This window comes from Acanthopagrus latus, chromosome 2 (assembly GCF_904848185.1).
Source record: "Acanthopagrus latus isolate v.2019 chromosome 2, fAcaLat1.1, whole genome shotgun sequence".
Lineage (NCBI taxonomy): Eukaryota > Metazoa > Chordata > Actinopteri > Spariformes > Sparidae > Acanthopagrus > Acanthopagrus latus.
This window is the reverse complement of record NC_051040.1, coordinates 5493829-5508983: the sequence shown is the minus strand read 5'-3', so window position 1 is coordinate 5508983 and position 15155 is coordinate 5493829. Positions and strand designations below refer to the sequence as shown.

The window sequence follows — 15155 nt, the reverse complement described above, 5'->3', positions numbered from 1 at the left end:
TGCAGGAGTGGACATGAATCATTGCCGCCATCTCAAGTGTTTATTACAGCTTGTCCACTTTCCCAAACAAATCAAGTGCTCAGACTGAGCGAGGAGTATTTCAAGGAGACAGCCACTTGACCACAGAATGTCAACTGTTAAAATTGAACAAATCAATTCCTAGTGTTTTTATGGTTCCTCCAGAGACAGAAATTATTGTTTCTATTAAGATAGCGGCGCATGTAAATCACTGTTTTTATGCTTTCATCCCTCTTCTGCAGATGTCAACAGCTGGTTGGTGACCTTCGGCTTCCAACTGTACAACGTCATCCCTGGCTACCGCAAACCGAACACAGAATCCATGGAGCCATCCTACGAGTTAGTCCGCACCCAGATCAAGACGCAGGAGTGGGATAGCACCAAGGTGAAGCGGTCACTTTCACAAATCCCCACCTTTCACCTTGCCACGGATCACCTTCTTTTACCTCAGCTTGCCTCCTCCCCAACATCATTAGCAAATAGACATGCTCTGTGTAGCCAGACTCCCAGAGGAGCTGCCAGCTATCAGGCCAAAACACAACCCAGTGAGCCAGGTCCCTGCCCCTAGTCCCCATCTTGGGGAATGGGGTCAGGCTAAACAGCTCTTGTAATTGTCCTGCCATTAGGGAAATTCACTCTCCATTCCCCCCACCACTGGCCATTGATTTCATCTCAGTCTTACACTGTTAGCCAAGGTCTGAGAAGTAGTAGACATGCTCTGATTCCCGCGTTTATCAGCCCTTTTAAGATGCCTCCAACTCAACTGAATTATTGAAGAGGCCACTGTTGTCTTGGGTTTGGTTACAGCTAGACTAGTGAATGCCACCCATCAGGAGGCCAGACTCATGTTGAGCGACACTCTGACTGCAACCTTAACACTGTGGGTATTTGTTGTTATAAAACATTTGTGAGCCTACTGAGATGATACAAGACAGAGTTATCTAAATCTGTGACCTCTGATCTGCTCAGCCAACCATAATGGGCAGGCACAGCAACTGGGAATAATAAACAGTGAGTCAGCAGTGATAGTCAGAATGTGCTGCAATGCCATCCACTGTTGGACTTTCATTCTGTATACTTGAATTTACAGCATTTAAAGGGACAGTTTGCACCAAAATCGAAAAAAAAAAAAAATTCCTATAATCTGTAGTGCTCCTTATCCATCTATATTGTTTTGGTGTGAGCGATATTGCCTGTAGAGATGTCAGCTCACACAAAAATATCTAGAGGGATACATTTTACAGCAGGTAACAATAAAATTATGTACTATAAATTTGGGGCTCCAAATCAAAAGACAGACACATTTATTTCACATCAACAATCATTCAGAATTTCATTTCAAATGTTTTTTTCTACCTGTGACATTGCATAAAATGTCAGCATAACCCTCGTTAATAGTATTGAATTCAAGTGTTAGCTGATAAGAATTGCATGTGAATAAGTGCTCCAGTGTGTTTTATTTAAATTTCAGGTCATAAAAGGAATTTCAGTCTCGAGGCATTTCAGCATACCATAGTCAATTACACAAGAAATGAAACACTCATGAATCCTCACTGTTATTTTACAGGTCATATACAAAGTGTGAAACCATGATAGCAAGAATTCCTGTTACTTCTAGCATATACCACTTTGGGAGGGTGACTGTCAAAGCCTCCTGGGACTGACTCATGCATGCTGCTTGTGCCTCACACTCCACTGAGACTGTCTGAGCTCACCCAAGGTGGCGATCTACAAAGGAGCTGCAACAGAGGAAATATCTAATTGAAGGCGCTCCAGTATCTCCAAATATCCGAGAGTGTATATGTGGAAAGTGTTTTAGATTTGAAATATTAAATCAGCAGACATGCAGTCACAGATCTGACTGAATCAGTCGTCACCTCACACCTGACAATTTAATCAACATTTCCAAATGCCAGAAAAACCATAAATCAACAGGCAATATCATCATTTTCAAAATGACTTAATAAGTTTAATTGCTGAGGTAATCACTCTCTGTATGATTGGTGAGATTCTGTCGTTTTAATAACAGCAAGCCAAAGTCATCAGGTTGTTTCCATTTTTAACCATCAGTCTCTTGGAAACACGTCGTGTCGTTATATTCCAGTTTGTTTGTGTTTGCTTCATACGGAAGCACTAAATAAAAGTAGGTCCATTTGACTAATAATATCATTGAAAGCTAATTTTTCATCCACATACCCAGCCTTTCAAGTATACACTCAAGAATTCCCACGATACAGCACACTGTAATATCTCTAGAAATCATGTAACTGAGGCTTTAAATAGAAACGTTAGCCTAGATTTGAAGGTTTTACTCATTTTTGTAAGAGAGCTCTTCCTTCAGCACACCTCTGGAGTGCGCAGTGCAAATGATATGTAAAAGGAAGGATGGAGATAATTAGTCTTTAGGCTGTGTACGAGACGAGGCAATGATATTCTTATCTAGAATCGCTGCTTCAAAAAATGGTGCACTGAGCTGGTAAACGGCGTGTTGATCCTCACTGCAGATGGCCAGACCAGCCTAATTAAATGCAGGGTTCTTTGAAGCATAAATATAGCTTTAAAACTACATGTGGTACGTCCTGCGCACTTGGCATTTTATTCTATTTCATACAGGATAAAAGTGTGCCTGCCTCTCTATCTCTTGTTATTTAAGCCCTCTATTTTGCCTTGCTGCTGAATCCGTACACAGATTGAAAAATGCCATGAGGGGCCAGACAGATTGGGTTTGTGCTGCACAAGGTTTGATCTCTCACTCTGGGTTGTGCTGGCGGCTGATTGCACCCCATGCTATGTGAATGATGCCTTTCTGGGAGTGTCCCGGGTGGCTGTTTCTGTAAAGTGGAGGACATTGCCCCCTTTCCCCCCACCGCCCCCAGGACAGCTGACCGGGTCACACTGTTGGCACGGTAAACAAACATGGAGTGGCATGGTGTGAAGTGTCCCCCCAGGCCATCTCTCCCGAGGGGCCCATCAGCACAGCTGCCCCCTCCCCCGCATAATGTTTCCTCTTCGTGCAGGATCTGATGCAGTGTCACGTCAAACAGCAGACAGATATGCTGGTCACTGCAGCCCGCTCCGTAATCCTCAGCCCCACCCAGCCCCTCAGCCTGTAGCCTCCATCTAAGAGAGGCGCAGAGAGACAGAATTAGAAACTGTCAGCAGAACTTTGAATGTGACGCTCACAGCCTCTTATCTAAAGCAATGGCACGAAAGCACAGTTTTGGAGAGCCTTTTTGTTGCTGCTCAGACGCATCCGGGCAACAGTCTCGCTATGCGTTGGCCATCTTCCATTTCATATCACTCTCCTCATTTTAACATCCCTCTCTCTTCCTGAGGAGTATCTCTTGTCAAGTAGTATTAGGACCAAGTATTAATTTTCTCCAAAGGGAATGTGGTATCTATTCAGAGCTTTGATCCCTTAAGGTATAATGCATGTACACTCGTTACCAACTGATTTCTGTCTCATATTTGGCTCAGCATGGCTGTCACAAGACAGTAATTTCACCCTTTTTCAAAATATCATGCCTGTCACAAATGATCAAGGAGATTTGCATTTGCTGACAAACACCTCTGCCCCTACCTTGACTATGTGTGATACACTCACAGCTTCAAAGAACCGTGGATTCACGGTTTGCTGCTAATAATGAATGTTAAGCAATTACATCATTATTTATACACCTAATTTAATGAAATATGTTTAATTCAGTAAGAATGAGGGATCAATGGATTATCTTTCCATACAACCTGTAGGCTTTCATTATTACGCCTTTTAAATTTAGCGTTCTAATTCCTGCATCAACAGACGTCCAGAAAATAGTGTTCAGTTCCTAAAGGAAATCTGTTTTCAGCACATTTTACACTCTGATCATGTTTTTTTTTCAGTTGTTGTGTTTAAATTGATTTCTATCACATTGATACCTGCACATTTTACAAAAGGTGTTAATGCTCATTCAGTCATGAGCATTAACGTAAAAAAAAAGAATAGCTTATGCTCTGTAGTCATAGCATTGAGTTTGAAGTGTTTGAAGTACTAATAATGCAGTATGAATCTTAGTTAGAAAAACAGGAGAAAGCAGACAGTGCTACTTAGTCCTCATGCAGAGGAGGATAAAGGTTACATATGGAGGTGTGAGGCAAAAGTTACAGGAAATATCTAGAAAAAAGACTTCTAATCAACGATGTTGTGTAAATCCATTTCTAGCTCTGAAAGCAAACAGAAAATGCAAAATTCTACAGTGTGTGTGGATGCTGCGGGGGCTGCGTGACTAAACAGTATTGTCTTTGTTTGTGCAGTCTCTGCTTGGCGTTCAGTGTGAAGTTCAGAGGCAGCTGAAGGCCTTCGTGAAACTGGAGCGTTTCGGCCAGATCTACAGAGCCAAAAGTGCCGGATGTCCTCAGACAGAGGATGAGAAGATCTTCGCCTCCGTCGGCTCCATCTTCGGTAAAGGGGTGAAATTTGCTATCAGAGGTGGTCGCATCAGCACTGACATCATCAGCTTAGCCAATGAGGACGGGCGCCGAATGGCTGCAGTTCTGAACGACGCATTCTACCTTGAAGACCTCCACTTCACTATCGCTGGAATGGACACCCACTACTTTGTCAAACTGGGCTCAGTGGAGGGAGATCTGTCCCTCATTGGCATGACGGTGGGTCGGCGCACGCTAGAGACCGGCGTCAATGTGACGGTGTCCCAGGTCAACACTGTTCTCAATGGCAGGACTAGGCGCATTACTGACATTCAGCTACAGTACGGCGCACTATGTCTGAATACACGTTATGGCAGCAGTGTGGACGAGGAGAAAGCCCGTGTGTTGGAGCTGGCCCGGCAGAGGTCTGTCGCCCAGGCGTGGTTCCGGGAGCGCCAGAGACTGAGGGACGGAGAGGAGGGCTCGCGAACCTGGACTGAGGGAGAGAAGCAGCAGCTCCTGGGTTCAGGGCGGGTGCAGGGCTATGACGGCTACTACGTGGTCTCAGTTGACCAGTACCCTGAGCTGGCAGACAGTGTCAACAACATTCATTTCATGAGACAGAGCGAAATGGGCCGAAGGTGACATGAACACGGGGCTCTGGAATGACTGACTCACATGTAGGACATGGGACTTCTTGCCAAAGACAGTTGTGTACATGACCACTTTTTTGTTTTGTTTTCGTTTTTTTGTTTTTTTTGACTGTGCTCAACTTGGTTTTTAATATACTGTAAAAAGAAAAAAAAAAACATGGTTGCAATCAGTTGCACTGTATTAATAGAAGAGTGCCCTTCTCCTTTTGAAGATTCTTTAACAGTCTTTGCCCTTCAAGTGCGGCTGCTAGAGGATGAAAATTTGCGATGTCTGTGACTTATTTTTGTGACTCCATTTCCTCGTTCCTTTTGGTGATTCTGTTCAAAGGAATCCAAGAGGAGTATTGGTAATGCATTATGTTCACTGGCTCACTCTGCTGCCAGACTTGCAGATTGTTATTCACAAGCTTGCTCCATTCTGCCTTTTTCTGCGCCTCAGCCAAGGAGATTCCTTCTCTTTTAATCACTTCTTTTTTATACTTGAAACCCTCATAGCCCCAGTCATCCATAGATAATGAGAGAGATTTCTGTTGGCGGGAGAGCCCTTCATCAAAACCCCAGCTGAACTTGTCAAAGCACCTTCATTTGTGTGATGTCTTGTAATTTTTTTTTTAAGAGGGGGGTTGATACTCATCTGTGGTCTTAGCTTGGAAGGCTTCGGTGCACCCCGACTGTGCATGTTGACGGCCTTCTTTACGAACTACAAAATTTGCAAAACTTGCTTAATCAAGCTTAAATTGTATGGTAAAGCCAACAAAGGGATATGAGGTCACTTGTAACTTTTACTTTTGTGTGTGTGTTTTATTTTTTAACCAGATTTTTTTCTTTCCAAAGAAAGTGAAAACACAGAACAAATTTGCTCTCTGCTCCTTTTTATTTGACTGTGGTCAAACAACTTGATTATGAAAATAGTGAAAAGCCAACCCTGTAAGAAAATACTGTGGAATTAATGTCTGTATTTAACAACAAAAGGTATTTTACAGGAATGGTTTTGAATTACATTTTAGTTTTGTTTTATAAATAGCTATATGAATTAACAGTATAACAAATGTGAATTTAAAAAAAAAAATGTGAACTATTGTCCCTTTTATTGTTAATTGTTGTACTTGAACAATACTTAAGGGTGTTTCAACACATGGAATAAACTATGAAAGGTGGTTTAGTTAAATCAATTACTGTGTTTTTCATTAGACAGACTACGTTTTACTGATCTTGATTGCATATGAAAGGCAGTGTTTGTTTTTCAGTGAGCTTAAGTCAGTATTTCCTCGCCTCAGTGTCCAGTCAATTAAAGCATGGGGTGAGGACATTTTTGAAAAGTGACACTACAAAGATTGCTAAAGAAAACAGTCTCATCTGTGTGATTCATACTACATTAACATATTGACTGCTGAGATGGATGGCATTGTGTTGTGGTTGAGATGAAAGATACAAATTGCCTTTGCCCTAAGGGCTGCCCGCAGGTCAGCAACGAAAGTGCTTTCATTCTCCAGAATAGGGCTCCACTTGGTCCCATGGCTGGCTGAAATGCATTAGACCTGCAGGTGTACTAGTTCCCGTTTACAGACTAAAGGTCGTCTATACACGGCAACCTTGGAAATAACCACACGTGGACACATTCTAGCTCCCATATGTCCGTTTCCTCCCCAGTGGAGACCGCAAAGGACAATTCTGCTCATTTGAAAATGTCATTATGTGAAAATTCAAGAGGAGTCAAGACTATTTTGGAAATTGTGACATTGATTTGACTCCTGGTACTTTTTGAACTATGCCAAGCCACTGCACACTCTTGACTTTCTTATCATTTTTCCATCAAAATATGAACTGTTTGTGTGTGTAGGGGTGGTGGGAGCATGATTGAGTGTCTCAATCTGTACAAACGTTAAAGGAAACAGTACACGGTTATTTTTTTTCTGCTGTTGGTTGATTCAGTGATGTTTTGTTTCCCAAAAGAAAATATGTATGTTCAACATTATATGAATGAAGGATATTTGCATTGTGGAATATTGCACTGAGAACTGTTGCGTCATTAGACTGTATCTTTTTCTAAGGTTTTGGACTCATTTTGAGTTTTGGTTTGTTCTCAACACTGTGTTTTTAGCGCTTCTCTTTGACCATGTAAATACGAAGACATCAAAGTAAGCTGTAAATAAAATGCAAATGTAGATACCTCTTAGAGCTACATCAGTGACCCTGTGTAGTCTTAAGGTAGGAAAAAAAAATAAAGGGAATATTTTGTGTTTATTTTTTGTGTTTTGTTCTCTACGCTGTGTATGACTGTAATACAAGAACATATTTTCTGCTGAGACATCAAACAGATTCTTTTATATTCACTTTTACTAGATTATTGTGGATTTTAAAGGTCCTATCTGATGCTCATTTTAAGATTCATACTTTCATTTTGTTGCCTCGGAAAAGGTTAACATGCTGTCATGCAAAGAAAAATACATTATTGTTCTTATTTTGTTCAAAGCTGCAGCACGTCTGTTCACCTTCTGTCTGAACGCTCGCTTCACTGTCTGTCTTTTTAAGGCCCCTCTGACAAACAGCCAAGTCTACTTCCGATTGGTCCACTCTCACAGACCTGAGCAGGCACCGCCCACTGGGTTTCCAGGTGTGACATCACAACCTTACTGAGGTCCTGACAACTCATTTGAAGGCACTGTTTGAATACAGACTGTGTATTTCTCTGTGCACTGACCATTTTGATACTTTCCAAGTATTTTTCAAGTTTAAAGTGTTCTTCTCAAACACTTCTCAGAGTATTAGTTACTTTTTAACCATTGATGTTTAATGCATTATCAACAGCAGGCGTTTAGTCTAAGAGGTTTCTGTTTCTCCAACTCTCCAGTATAATTTATTCCTGACTCCTGCTTCTGTTCAGTGGTCGTGGTCACCTCTCCAACCCTGCAGGTCTTTGTTTCATTCTGTCCATATGTCAGCATTTTTTATTTGCCTGTTTGTGACTGGAAAGTCTAATTGGGCACAAAATTGCATATGAAAGGTACAGATATTAATTGAAATTGTTCTCGGTTATGAAAAGTAACTACGTAAGTTACATGGTGAAATGCATAGCTAAGTACAAGTAAAATTATAGACTTGAGAAGATACTCATAAAAGTACCCAAAAACATGACTTAATTGCAGAAATTTGAGAGGGTGTAATAAGTCACTTCCACCCCTGCAATAGTTTTCCATCATGATGAGTCGATGTAAATAAATGAAATCACTTACTCTGATTAAATTCAATTAATGCAGATGTACGCGTAAACTTAATGTGTTTTTTCAATTATTAGATATAAAGTTACGATTAGTTATGCGAAAGTTAAAGTGCAGGTCTCCAGCATTTATTATTCAAGTATGTATAAAAGTAATGCATTTTAAATGGGTTATTCTGCGTAATCATTAAATGTGACCCTTTATATTGAACTTATTAGATTGAAAATGTACATTTAAACGCTTAAAGTCGTTGTTTTAGTCAAACATTGTTTAATGTATATAAACGGTACCTACACCTGCTGCATAATTGAAAAAAGACATGAAAAGCTCACTTTCTACAATATAGGACCTTTAATTTCTATATTAAGCAGACTGCATGTTTTACTGTTCATCTGCATCTGAGCTTATAATACATACATTAATTCTCAACCTACAACACATTTCTTAAGACTTTAACGAGGGTAATTTGATGCAATATGATAATGCAATATTGCACCATGTGTCCTTATTTAGTTAAACATGCATTACCACCTGTTTTAAGCCTTGAATCTATTAAATTCTCACATGGTGTGAACATGTGGCTTCATCACCAGCACATAAAATACTGACTTTAAATGAAAGCATCTCTACAGTAAATGTATTTCATGGTCGCAAGACATAAGCCACAAGGGATGCTGTGCAAAACTTGACTATTAATTAACCTGTCAAAGTTGAAGAGCAATTCTTTGATGTTACAAAAGGCAGCAGGAGACTGTGTTTTTAAACTTGATAACTTTGTTGAAACAAGTGGAGCTCAGGGGCTAATCCTGTTAGCAGGCGGGGTGGCTCGGGAGTTAGCTGCCAGTATGCGGTGGCGGCAAGGGAGCCTGGAACATTTACACTCACTGCAGGCGGAGCTGAGCTCGGTGCCCAGAAGAAAGAGTGCTGGCCTGTTTTACCTAAGCAGACAGCACTCTCGTTTGTTCTTCTCCACTCTTCCATTAATGTGTGAGGAATAAACCTCTGATATCGCTGCGTGACGGACAAGCTTCGTAGGCAACGATCACACCCCAGTGTTTGCTTTAGCTAGTTTGACTACACAAGTTTTTTCCAAAGTAAATTTCAAATCTGTGGCTCTCGTCTTCCTGGAGACAGCCTGAGCCTCAAGCCCCGCATGACTTCTGTAAAGAGGATTTCTTTACTGGGAACAGAAAGTCCTGCGAGCAGAGAGCCTGTGCAGAATGAATTCTGGTGGAGAGAGGCAAAATGTCCTTTAGCCTGGAGGACTTAAGTCTTTTGGCAGAATCATAATAACAATAATTTCACATCAGCCCCTGATGCAGACAGGAAGCACTAACTTACTTTTGTTGTGTGTTACTGATCATTAGAATCAGATCTTATTAAGTACAAGCTTTTAATACACCTTTTGATCTATTTTGGGAACAATGGAGCATCAACAGCCATTAACATACTTCATAAAGCCAAGAGAACACAAATAAGAATCAGATGCAAATGACACATTATTCATGGATAACAGTCAATCATATTTTGACAGTGTTAAATTTGTATTTTTTGCCATGAGAACACACTGTTCTGTGATACTAAAGCACTGTGCTCCATCACCAAGGGGCTGAAAAGGCAAGGAGAGGGTGAGGAAAACAGTGTGTGCCAGAAAGTGTTCAAAGTAATGGATCAGTCACTGGTATTGATGAACGACCTTATTAAATCCTCACAAATTTGCTGTTGTCATTTGTGCTGTGGGGTAGTGAAAATCTTTCTAATTGCACTTTTAATCGATTAAAGCAACACATCATGCTGGCTACAAATAATAAACGATGTTTTGAACCTAATGCGATTCATATAACACAGGACCGTTTAAAAATGGGCACATAAAGATATTCAGGTCACATGAATCAGACAAAATTGAAGAAAAAAAACATTCTCGACTCTTGTTTTTTTGTGTTCCTCTTGCGCTTGTTCGTCTTCTCTTCTTTTTTTCTTTTTTTTAGACGGCTGGGTCTGCAGGACTGGGTCTCAGAGTTCAGTTGGAGTTTGACAGCTACAACATTTCTGGCGCACGCAGCCAAACTCTGAATTTGATCCCACATTCTCTTAACACCTACCATTACATTCAAATTTGACAAACCCCTTCCAGATATTTATGTGAGAGGAGAGAAGAAAATCCTGCTTTTAGCCTGATTTCACAAGCACGACAGGCGGTGGAAGGTGAAACTTTTCTCTAAAGAACCATGCTTGAACTATTTCCCATTACCTGTGCTGAGTCTGATGCGGAGAGATATCTTCGCATTGCTTTCACACTCCATCTGTTTCCTCTCACTGATAATTTGAACACTCTGAGCCCGAGTGTTGGATAAACACTGGCAGGGGTATTTGCTGTTAAAATCAGCTAAAGGTTGATTCCTGCTGAGGCCCAGCCATCCGTTCCCTCAATGAATCCTGTATGTAGTCCGAAAATAACTGCTGAAATGAAACACCTGTTGTCTCTCGTTTTTCTCTGTCTGTCAGTCTCGGGCACTTTAATTACGTGACAGTCAGCTGCATTTATATTCCTGAAAATCAGGGAGTAAAAAACAGGGAAACCTTGCTCCACTATTTTGCAGTTTCCAAGAATTCTCAGGCCCGATTCCAATACATCCCTCGTCCTTACCGCTAAGCTCTACCTCTGCGTTTAGCACATTCCCAGTCGCACGCAGCACACTTCACACTTCACACTGAGGGTTATGAGAACTCTCAAGCATAAAACGATCACTACTAGTTTGATGATGTCTCGGTATCTGACTAAATAACTAGCTAACGTTACATTGTTATTGCTGATTTGTGCATGACAGTCCTGCATTCTGACATATGTCATTGTGGTTGTTGTGTGATGTCTGCTGAATTGTCAAATTGGGATGTCCACAGTGAAACATTATGAAAGACCTCTACCGACAATAGTGTGGCAGGTTTAAAATCATCCTTGTTGACTCTTGAGCTAGCTATACTGAGGAACCTAAGCTAAGAAATCTCTGATTATCAACCTGCATGGTTGAAAGAAACACGCAAACAGCGTCCCACAGAAGTGTCTTGGGTTTGCCTAACTGGGACACAGAGAATTAAGTGCAATGAGCAGCAGCGAACATGTATTCATTTCCTCTCCTTCATGTCACGAACAACAACAACAACAACTCTTGCCTTACAGCAGTCCTAAGAGGACTCACCACTTCATGTGCTCTCTGTTGCGCCAGCTTTTAAATCCCGATTTTACAATGGTCAGGGCTCAGAGCTGGATGATGCCATCATTAATATTTAATAGCAGAAATTTCACTGTTGCATTCCGTCCTTTAATGGCATATGATGCCAGACATCGGATTAAAGTTCAGCGGCAAAGTTGCTGCACTTGGTACCGCTCCTCTAATATGAGTGCAGTCTGGCAGGGTAAGAGCACAGGTTGCTAATGTTAACATATAAAGCACTGCTTTCAAAGTAGCCAGGTAATGAAGCAGTGCTCTTTTTTATTTGAATGAAACTGTGAACAAATTGTGAGCGTGCATACTCTCCTATCTCTGTGAGATAAATGGTAAGTGGACTGTGATAATACCAGGATTGCAAGAGAAATGACCACAGCTGAAGACAGCATATTGGAAATGTCCAGTCACATATGTTTACATAACATCAACCACTACTGATGACGGGGGGGGGGCATGGAGTAACTCCGGGGCATGGAGTGCTTGAAATTATGGGGTAGGGGTAAAAATTGGAAATGGGATTGAGCCCAAGCCAGTCTGGCTGCACTTGTTCAAGTTTTCCCAATAGCCATAAAATAACTAGCTGTTATGATGGTCCACATCTGCTGTTTAGCCTGATAACACCATATGCCTGAATGCATAGGACAGCCTCAGACTCTGTCGTTAATCATTCAGGCCCACGGTCCCCTCTGTACCAGTTATGCAAATGGTGGACCAATCATAAAAGCTAATGGGGCAAGGAATGGTAAACCAACTGTCCATAGAGAAGAGTGGCTGAATGTTCCTCAAGGTTTAGGTCTCATTTGGATGCCCACCATGATGACAAAACACAGCAGCAACAGAAGCACTCAGTGAAGTGCAAGCTTCGGAAATGAACCTGAGGTGATGGAAAGTGTCATATTTCTGCGGGTCATGCAAAGGCCAGCATTGCCTCTCATACAACTGACCTGCAAAGGGAAAATGGGAAATGTGCAGTACTAGCACCTTAAGCAGTACAATGCTGCATGCTCGTAATGTGAGAGGCATTATTTTCCAAAAATGAGACTTAAGAGCTGTGTGTGTCAGAGCCCATTGTAGAGCAACATGAGCTGATGGTTCTGACCTCCGTCCGAGCACGAGAGTGACTCATTACATGGCTCTCAGTGTTGAAATCATTTTCACTGAGATAAACATCGCAAGGATAATCAATAATCTGTCAAATGGAGCCACTGTCGAAGCTGTCCTCACAAATCCAGTCTGTAGATTCTTAGCAAAGGATAAAGGATAAATTCACACAAAATAGAAAATGAAAATGTAATCCAAGTTTCCCAAAGCACCGACTTCCCAAATTGCTTTGTAAAGACGCTATTTACACGCTCAACATGCAGTCAAGCTTGTGCTACGACTTCCAATGGGGCGCACGCTGCTTAGTGGCTAGTGGAAGATTTCAGCTTTAAAAAGGGTTTAATTAATGTCTTATCAAATTTATTTGGGATCTTTGAGCTTCTGAAGATTGGAATTACAACAAATGTACTGTATGGAGTCACTGTACGTTTATCTTTTTTGTCCATGTTTTTTTCCTAAATCCCCATCTACCTCAGTTGTTTAGGAGCTGCAACACTGTTTTTCTGTGAATCTCCAGAAATGTTTTGTGGATTACAGAACTTCATCCACCGTTAGATCAGCATGGGGGTGAGTAGATAATGAATGAATTTTCAGTTTTGGCGACAGTTTAAGGCTGTGACTAGCAGGGGAGCATAATGTGTTCTGTTTGTCGCCTCTTTTGAGTATTACAAAAATACACATTACAAAACAAACATGAACTAAAACAACTTTTGTGCGATAACTCGGTTGTGTGTTTTCCATTATTTTCTCCTTGGTTACCTCAGCTTGGGCGACTGAGAAATATGACAACGCAGTTCCTATTCCCTCCCTGATCTCCATGGATTATGTCGGAATCGACACTGTAAGAAATTAATCCTGTCAGCACAAGGTGAAATTCTTTTCTTTGCTTTTTCAGAAACACACACTGTGAGCGTGTGCATGTGTGTGGTTGCTGTGCACTGGACTCCAGCAGGGTCTTGGTGGGTTTGGTGGACTCACTGGAGGCAGAAGCCGCAGCTGCAGCTGCCGCCTCCCATCACATTTCCCCTGACAGGTGTGAACAAAGGACCCAGAGAAATGTCACTGCAGCATTTTTAAGTCACTCGGACACCTCTTGCATTCAGGAATGAATCTGCCTTTGCACATTATGCAAATCATATTGACAGCATATCTAATGCTTTTATTAGGCTAATTATGCCTAAGGTCAAATCTGTCCGTAGCAAAAGATCAGTACCCATTCAAACCAAGTGTCTGGAAGCGTTTGGGTTACTGAAAGGTTAGCTAATGCTTAATTTCTTAGGACAGCTTATCATGTAGCACTTTATGTCCATGAAAAAATAGGTGTTATTGATTCTGTGTATGACATGAGCACCAGTCATGATCAGTCAGGGGCCGTCTTTTTGGTTTAGCACAACAGCAGTGATGAGTTGCAAAGAAGATAGAAACAAGTGTGCTAAAAATGGGTTCATCAAATTCAGAAAGCAAAATTTTCCCCTCCACTCACTGTGACACATAACAGGATGTTCTAAAACCTCCACAGATTCACCTCTCCATCATGTGAAAGTGTGATTTAAGAGAGAAGAAGTCATCAAAGATGGAGGCAGAGAGGATCCACAAAGATAAGCTTCATCCTCAGTGGATATACTCTGTTGTCACGGTTGAACACAACAGATGTATATTTAATAGGCTTGAGCTGCTGCATATTAAAAATATATAAAGCAGCAGAAAAGGGTTGTTTATTCTTTGAATTAGTCAGCTTTCTTTAGGTCAAAATGTTAAATTGATGTAAGGTTGATCAAACGCTCACCTGAAGCCTTTGCTACTGTAAGTTAGTTTGATTGCTCAAATGTGCTTCATGTGTTTTTCAACATGAAAAAGCTTAAAAACAACCAGACCTTTGTCGTGTATTTTCATTAGCTGTGTACCTATTATATACACAAATGTAAGTACACAACTCAAGAAAGTAACAACATTCAAAATCCCGACAAATATGAAATTGTATTTAAGATAACGATGCGTTTTGTTTGGTCGTCTCTTGTTATCACTTCCGGTAGAGAGTCACAGATCGAGAAAGGAGGCCAGCAACCAGATTAAACTCAATGTGAATAAAATTTTTAAACATCCCCTCGTGGACGGACTATCATGAACAAAAAAAAGAACATTTCTCGTAATCCATCACCAATTGCATCTTTTGTTTTGATGGACAGACCTGTTGCAGCCCTGTTGACTTACAAACCTTTGGAGAAAGTGAAGTTGAGATCGGCCTGGGCTGACTCGCAAAAAACAAATCAGTAAATAAAAACAAAGCCTAGCTAAATCTCAAATTTCATCTGTCTTCATGGATAAAATGGTATAATTCATGACAATCCTTAATCTGCTCGGTGACACTGACAGGATGCGATGTGATGTAAAAACATTAATAGGTCATTTTTACACCCAAGACAGCGAGTAGAAGTGAGACAAATTCCACAAAGTTCTCATTGCCACGGGCATATTCTTATTACCATCAGCACTTGTTAGACACAATATCTATCTCGTGTCTCACTGCTGTT

General features: G+C 41.1%; 1 protein-coding gene across 4 annotated transcripts in view; it reads left to right on the top strand.

Annotated features, from left to right (window-relative positions):
* tenm4 (teneurin transmembrane protein 4) overlaps positions 1-7322 on the top strand; it is a 205519-nt gene extending 198197 nt beyond the window's left edge. For all 4 annotated transcript variants that reach the window (XM_037073890.1, XM_037073918.1, XM_037073908.1 and 1 more), the window contains 2 exons: positions 261-403; positions 4312-7322. In XM_037073890.1, coding sequence (XP_036929785.1) covers positions 261-403; positions 4312-5070 — 902 coding nt within the window. In that variant the 3' untranslated portion in view covers positions 5071-7322. The remainder of the gene's footprint in view (positions 1-260; positions 404-4311) is intronic.
* Positions 7323-15155: the final 7833 nt, after the last annotated feature.